We start from the raw sequence: 7,546 nt of genomic DNA on the forward strand, positions 1-7,546 counted from the left end.
GGCAGCCAATGGCCGGGGCGCTTGTAGCGGTGCGGTCGCTATGGCGACGCCTCAGCGGGCGGGAGGGTAGGGGCTGTGGTACGGCGGGAGGGGTACTTCGGGGTTTGCTCGGCCTCAAGGCGCTGGAGGTGTGGGCTCTGAGTGCTGAGCCGAGAGGAGGGATCCTGACTGGTGCCCTGCGGTTGGCCTTGGCTATTGCCTGCCCGAGCTGCGTGAATCCAGCAGGTGCAGGGGTTACAAAGACTCCTTTCCCCCGAAATCCCCATGAACCCTTTACTAGGCCTCTCTAGGGCACGGAGTTACTGCGGGGGTTTGTCTTCAAGGGCCATGGGCAACTTCAGAACTGTGCCCTTGGCAGGGCGGTAGGGAAATAGTATACCAGTGCCTTGGGTGTGCTGGGAGAGGGACAGCAACTGGTATACGGCGATATTTATTTGTTTTGGGAGTCAGTGTCTGCGTGGCATTCGCCTTTCTTTAGGATAAATAGAGCACAGTTCTCTCGAGTGGTAGGTGATGTGTTCTTCCTGGGGATTTGATCTCGGGTTTAGTCACATGGGGTTCTTGTAAAGCTCTTGTGTTTTGACAGGTCTACTGATAATGTTGCCATTGTTGGACCAGAAGACACGCTAGGAGAAAGTGAATTTACAGAAAATAGTATTTGTTAGCCTCTTATTCCAAGAAAAATAGGGAAAACAGTCATTTTGAAGGACTGCTTAGAGTGGGATATAAATGAGAAAGAGAATGGGTTATCCAGAATGTATAAAAATATTTTTGTTACTGTTTTTCACACCTGGAGGGAATTCTGTGTCAGTATGGACAGTATACCTGAAATCAATAATCATAGAAAGCAACTATGGGGAAAATGAATGAGTTGGCATTTTTAGTGGCTTTTTAAGGGATTCTTATTCAACCGTTTTTGCCTTGAAGGTTTTCTGAGCAGCATGAGTTCAAAAAGCCAAATGATGACCGTGCTCTTCATCTGATGACCAAGTGTGCCCAGACAGTGATGCAAGAATTGGAGGATATTGCTATTGCTTATGGACAGAGTGATGAATATAGTTTTGTTTTCAAAAAGAAGAGTAGATGGTTTAAAAGAAGAGCAAGGTAAGAGCTGCTTTGATACATAAGTGAACTTGTTTTTAACATCTTTCTCTAAACCTGTAATTCTTGAGATCTGCCCTTAGCTACACCCAGAGGTTGGGAGCAGGGCTGTGTTTGGGTGTATACACTACAATTAGTTCAGGTTCTTTGTGTGAACTCTGCGTGTGATCTTTTAGGAAAATACGTTCAGTGGTAGAGTTTTTAAAAGAGTTCTGATAAAACAAACATTAGAAGCAAACATTGTTAGAGCAGACATTCTTTGAACAAAATGTTTCATTTTCCAAACTCTTTTACTTGATTCTCAGTACTTCCTGTTCCTCAGAAGAATTTATGGCATAGCTGATATATTGGGCCGTTATTTAAGAAATGCTGCTCTCCACCAGACTTATTGCTCCTCATACCTCAGATAATCACAGATATATAATCATATTGACATATTTCTTTCTTTTTTCCTTTTCCTTCATGTTTGCAAGTAAGTTCATGACTCATGTGGTCTCCCAGTTTGCCTCAAGTTATGTTTTCTATTGGAAGGATTACTTTAAGGACCAGCAGCTTCTGTACCCACCAGGATTTGATGGACGAATTGTGTTGTATCCCAGCAACCAAAATTTAAAGGACTACCTCAGCTGGAGACAAGCAGATTGTAAGTGTTTCTAGAAAACGGAGATTTGTGCAGTTGAGTTCTCTTCCTCTCTGAATAGAAATGCCTTTATTGCCAGTGTATTTGTGTGTATAGGTATCAGTGAGAGAACAGCAGGTAGGATGGTATTTTTAAATAAACAATATTAGAATTGTTTTGGGCTTTGTATGGATGTGGAAATACTGTCTGAGTCTTCAGGCTACAACTATATTTGTTGCATGCTGGGAGTGACTTCAGCCCAGAAAATATTAGAATTATTAATAGAATTAATTCATTATTTTTTATGTTCCAGGCTTGTTTAGCCAAAGTAATCTTCTTTAATGAATGTTTGAATTTGTGAATGTTTGAATTCACACCATGTAGCAAAATTGTACAATCAAAAGTGCTGCTTATTCCATGCGACCATTGGATTTAATTTCTAGGCTTTCGTTAGTATGTTAGATTTTTAGATCTATGTTACCTCCATTAACGTAGATGGAGATAATTTACATTACACATAAACACCTCTCACCTCTGCTCTCCCTTGTCAGTATTTTATAATGAAATCTGTCCTCTTCTCATTCTTATGGTATGCAGTACCTTAAAAATGAGTCAGAAAGATTGCATCTTCTCTAGCGACTGATGTTATTAATTCCCCTTTATTTTTGGATGTTTCCTGTATGTTTTTTTTTCTGAGTAGTCACTCAGATTTGTTAAATACCCTTTCTCTCACTCTTATCTCTTTTTCTATAGGCCATATTAATAATCTTTATAATACAGTGTTTTGGATGCTTGTACAGCGAAGTGGTTTGACACCAGTGCAAGCACAGGATAGGCTTCAGGTGAGACTCTCTTAAGGTCGGTTTTTTTTTTTTCTAGCTACAAAGAAAATCGTAAGATTTGCTAAGCCTACCTAGCAGCCCTAGCTGGCTTGTCTGTTCTTACTACAATAATTTTGCAGGTGTGGATTCAACAACTTCTTAAATTGTACAGATGTTAATATGATTAGCAAATAATGTATTTTTTGTCAAAAATTAGCAGGATTTTAATTTCTTAGTTAGCATGTTCAGAAATCTTTAAAATGTCATATAAACATCCAGTATCCATAAGCACGAAGTACAGTGGCAGGATTCAACTACTATTGATTCCCAGTCCCTTCTGCAGTATTTTGTCTCATTGTGCAGACTTCAGCAGATTATTTCTGTTTTCTTTTGGAGTCTGTTGACTTTCTTCAATTCGTCTTGAAAACGTAATTAAAAACCTCTCTGTTTTAATATCCTGATTTGGCAGTTGGAAATAATTCCTTTGTTGGGAGAGATAATTAAACCTTGTAAATTAAAGGCAAAAATCCTGTATAAATGTCAGTCTTACTTGCAATATTCACCCAGGTCTTACCCTGGAGATTCAGTTTGTGTGTTTTCTGTAAGAGTACTTTTTCTTCTCATTTCCTCTCAGGGAACTTTGGCTGGAGATAAGAATGAAATCTTATTTTCTGAATTCAACATCAACTACAACAATGAACCTTTGATGTATAGAAAAGGAACTGTCTTAATATGGCAGAAGGTAAAAAACTATATTACCACTTGCTTCATACTTGTGTTTTAAACAGCTATGCTATGGCAGACTAGCTACGCTTTGAGATCACCAGACGTATCCCAAATGTATGTCTATACGTATAAAATATATTTTAAAACTAACCATATCTGCCGCATAACGATGTGTAAGATGACTAATTTTTTTGGAGGTGTTTTTCAAATATTTTTATCTATGAGCATAGTGTAAAAATTAGTCCCTGAAGTCTAGCTTAAGTACAAATCATGACTGTTGAGATACATTGTCATCTGTTGAGATACATTTTATGTGTAGAATTTCACAAGACTGATGTGTATTCTAGATAAATTTCCCTCGTTTAATGAATCATACAGTTGGTTCCTTAGTGTTACCAGCTTTGAAAATTGAGGAAGTATTCTGCTTCCTGAAAAATTACATTTTAATGACTGTTGTTGGTTTGATATGGTAACCACCGGGGCATGTGCCAGGCCCTTCGCAGGGTTAGATTCCGAGTATTTCCACTGCAAAGGAATTACAAACTGTTGTTCAGTAAGTTAGCTTGGCTCATAGTATGCTTTGTCCTTTTCTACTTCTGTAAAGGAATGTAGTAAGGAGTACAGCTGTTAACGGGGAATTCCTTTTAATGTTAACTTTGAAATTTTCATCATTCTCAGATTACATCATTGATGCAGAATTAGTTTTAAAAATTCCTGTCCTGTGTTTTGTATGAGATGAGACCCCAGAAAATAATAAATGTTTATGGCCTTATTGTACTGTAGTAGATCTTAGTTGGAAATACCTGTTTCATGTGATCAGGGCCTGATCAGTCTATGCTGAGCGTTCTCTGTAACTTGTTCAGCCTTTCAACTTCTATATGTAAAAAACTGATAATCCTTTTTTTTTTTTTTTTTCTTTATTTTGGCCAGTTACTTCAAATGAAATAATAGAACTACTTAGAACAGATAGAGGCTCCCACCTGGAAATATATTCTACTTCTTCCTTTTACATACTTTTTTTCTTGGTAATTGTAGTCATTTGCAAGATTTCACATTTTTTTCCATATAGCTCCAAATTAAGTATCGTATTTTATTCAGGAATTCTTGCAGTCGGTTATGTGAATTCACAGCTAACTTCAAGCCATGTGATGATGGCATGCAGTTTCAACTGCTCATGTGTTAGTCTTTGAACTGAGAATAGACTTTCTTTCAAAAGAGTTAGTGTTCAAATTCTGTAGTATGCTGTAGGGTTCATAGTTGCTTTTGTTGTGGCTTTGTTTGTTGTCCATTTGTGAATCCCCTCTGGAGTCTTTTACGTCTGCTAATGTGTCAACTGCATTTTCAGATTAATGAAGTCATGACTAAGAAAATAAAACTGCCGAAGGAAACAGAAGAAAAGGAAGTTGAAGTGACCCGGACTAGGACTAAAGTTGTTCCCCTGCACTGTGACATTATTGGGGACCAGTTCTGGGAGGAATATCCTGAGATTCTGGCCGAGGATAGTTGATATTTCTGATAAGTATAACTGGTTGTTTATTTTTTGCTCTGCTTGGGTTGTTGGCAAGTGAGGTGTATGAACGGTGGCTGTAACGTTCTTCAACAACTACATTGGTTTTAGCACTGTTTTTGCCTGAAAAAAAGACATTGGTATGTTGTCTGACATGCAAGGATATGCTGATACGGAAAACCTAAAATCATATTATATTTTGAATGTTAAGAACTCATAAATTAAGACTGCTTCCTTGTACGTGCTTATTTGTAGGAAAAGTGTATAGAAATTTCATGCACTTCTATAGCATTTAAACCATGAGATATTTTACTGAACTACCGAACTATAAAAAAGCTTGCATATTTGAACTGTTAAAAGCAGAGGAGAAAAATTCTTTTGATTTTTGTTTCGACTAAGATGGACCAGAGTACTTCAATTGGCATTTAATATTACATTTCAAGGCCAGTGTGTTTAGTCGGATTAGTGACAAACTGTTCAACTGCCTAATGTCTCTGAATCTTTCAGAAAGGAGACGGAGTAGCCCAGCAGTTTCCTATGACTGATTTTAACAGCTTTTGACAAATGTACAGGATTTTTATACTTTTTAAAAATAAAAATAATAGCAATTTCTTCCCTGCGGTGTTTATTACTTTGCTTTTCTCATTCCTGGTACTTTTACTAGTAATTGGTGAATGTTTCAAACAGTCAAGTTAACAGAATTCAAGTCTGTACAGTATCTTAAGAACTGGGTAGACATTGTGCTCTCATCTTCCGTGGCCTGGGAAGTTGTCTGTCTCCTGCTGTGCCGTAGAGTGAAAGGTAGCAACACAGGGGAATGTTGCTGGTGCCTGTAAAGAGGGTGCTAACAAGAATTTGTATTGCTCTTCCCTGATTTTCCTGAGGATGATGAAGACTTAGCAGTCCAGACAATACATGTTCGTTAGAGGGAACGCGGGAATGTGTGTTGCCTGGTCTATGCACAGTTTTGTTCTGGTTTAACTATCAGTTAAGACTCTTTGTCAAAAGAGTTAAATGGTACAACCTCTCAGAGCAGAAGTATTTCCGCTAATGTAAGGGGGCATGTTCCACTGTAACTGGAATTTGAGGGAAATAACCTATTTCAGTATAGAAATACAACTATAATTACATAATAGGTATTTATAAGGATATTCTTCCTGCGTTTAACCGTACCAGTTTCAAAAATATAGTGCTCGAACAGTAGTCTGGCAGGCTCTTGCTAAGGGATAGACAGCAGTTGGGACTGGCCATAAAAGTGGAAAGAAAGGATGAAATGTGGCTGAAGACGGTCAGTACTGAGTGAGCTTCCCATGAATTTGTGTAGCAGCCTACTCCTTCCCCTTCCCACAGGAAGAACTTACACATTTTTGTGTAGTAGTGGTGGGTTTTTTTTAAAAAAACAGGTACCTAAACAGGTACTGATGTAAACTACTACTTTGCAGTTTCTTCCTGAGATTAAACAGTGAGTCTGTGGGTTTATAATAGCACAGGGCTTCCTCTCCACTGCTGTGTGCTAATACTGAGAAGTGAAGTACATGCAATGAGAGGATGTGTATCGTTTTTAGTTTGTAGAATGGGATGTGTAATTCCTAGGAAGAGAGGATATGAGGGGTTGTGTGAGATGATGACTCTGAATGAGTCATTGCAGCAGTCATTTACCACTAAGAACTTCCTATCTGTCTGTCTGGGGGTTTTGTCTTGTAACACAAATGTGGTTTATTTGACTTGGAAATGCCATATGTTACTATCTGGTGCCTGACTTCGGGCATTACATATAAAGCAATTGTTCCAGGGGTGGTAACAGCTGGATTTTGCAGTCTGAGTAAAGCTGGAAAAAAAAATTTTGGTAACTATGATTCATGCTTGGGAAGTATTATGTAGGGTTTTTTAATCATATATACTATGACTACCTGATGCATGCATTCTACAATGTATTTATGTACATTGTGTGTGTGTGTAAAAAATGGGCATTTTCTAATTAACTCAGACCCTTACAATAATATGTAATAAGTAAACATACCTGTTTGCATATGGATGCAGACTTTGGAACCAAGATATGGATTGTCTGTACAGCCATGGCCTTTAATTTGTAGTAATATAAATACTAGAGAAAGAAACTCCCTGTGGTATCCACATGCTGACTTTGTAGCTGTAGGGGAAAATAAATCTTCCTGAGGCTCCAGAACCAGACTGGTGTTAGTGGCGCACACAGCTCGACCTGTGTCCTACACCTGTGCTTATAGGTGTTTCTATAGGTGCCCAAGCCCCATACTGTGACCCAGTGAAGAAATGGGTGTTTCCTCTGGCTGATGTTGTATTGCTGCAATGGGAACCATTCACCGTACAGGAACCAGTTATGAAAGATTAATGGTGGGTGGTGGAATCCGTTATGGTAAAACCACTCTGCAGCATTAACAGGCGTTGCCTTGCTTTCCTTGGGAGACCTGTTCCTGCACTGTCTGCCCTGCTGAGGGCTACAACGCAAATCACATCGCAGCCACCTGTTGCCCGGTGCCCTTTCATTGCGCGGGCCCCGGGGCAGCCGGAGCGAGGTCCCTGCTCGGGAAAGGCCTCGGTACAGAGACCGGCGACGGAGCTGCATCAGGGACTTAACCGAAGATGCTGCGCGGAGGGAAACATCGCAGTCCCGGTACCCCCCGGAGCGCCGCCTGTCCCGCTCCCCGGGCGGAGGCAGCTCCGCCCCTCGGGGCCGGGCCCGGCTGCGGGCGGTGCTCCGCGGTCTCCCCTCCCCGCGCCGCGCCGCCCGCAACC

The 7,546-nt window shown here is 40.0% G+C and overlaps 2 protein-coding genes across 2 annotated transcripts in view; one reads left to right on the forward strand and one right to left on the reverse strand.

Moving 5' to 3' along the window:
• The window catches only part of SOX30 (SRY (sex determining region Y)-box 30), a 9,369-nt gene extending 9,040 nt beyond the window's left edge, over nucleotides 1-329 (reverse strand). The window contains exon 1 of the mRNA XM_009893436.1: nucleotides 304-329. Coding sequence (XP_009891738.1) covers nucleotides 304-329 — 26 coding nt within the window. The remainder of the gene's footprint in view (nucleotides 1-303) is intronic.
• THG1L (tRNA-histidine guanylyltransferase 1-like (S. cerevisiae)) lies at nucleotides 328-4,994 on the forward strand. The gene is made up of 6 exons (XM_009893448.1): nucleotides 328-362; nucleotides 928-1,104; nucleotides 1,575-1,744; nucleotides 2,474-2,562; nucleotides 3,176-3,283; nucleotides 4,613-4,994. The coding sequence occupies exons 1-6, from the start codon at nucleotides 328-330 to the stop codon at nucleotides 4,772-4,774; spliced, it is 741 nt and encodes a 246-aa protein (XP_009891750.1). The 3' UTR covers nucleotides 4,775-4,994.
• Nucleotides 4,995-7,546: the final 2,552 nt, after the last annotated feature.

Source organism: Charadrius vociferus, unplaced genomic scaffold (genome assembly GCF_000708025.1).
Source record: "Charadrius vociferus isolate BGI_N301 unplaced genomic scaffold, ASM70802v2 scaffold1041, whole genome shotgun sequence".
NCBI lineage: Eukaryota > Metazoa > Chordata > Aves > Charadriiformes > Charadriidae > Charadrius > Charadrius vociferus.

Bases quoted from the DNA above. Each gene is read 5' to 3' on its own strand.
- THG1L (XM_009893448.1), top strand. From the start codon at position 328: ATGGGCAACTTCAGAACTGTGCCCTTGGCAGGGCG. The intron at 1,105-1,574 runs GTAAGAGCTGCT...CATGTTTGCAAG, and splicing joins TGGTTTAAAAGAAGAGCAAG to TAAGTTCATGACTCATGTGG. The intron at 3,284-4,612 runs GTAAAAAACTAT...CTGCATTTTCAG, and splicing joins CTGTCTTAATATGGCAGAAG to ATTAATGAAGTCATGACTAA.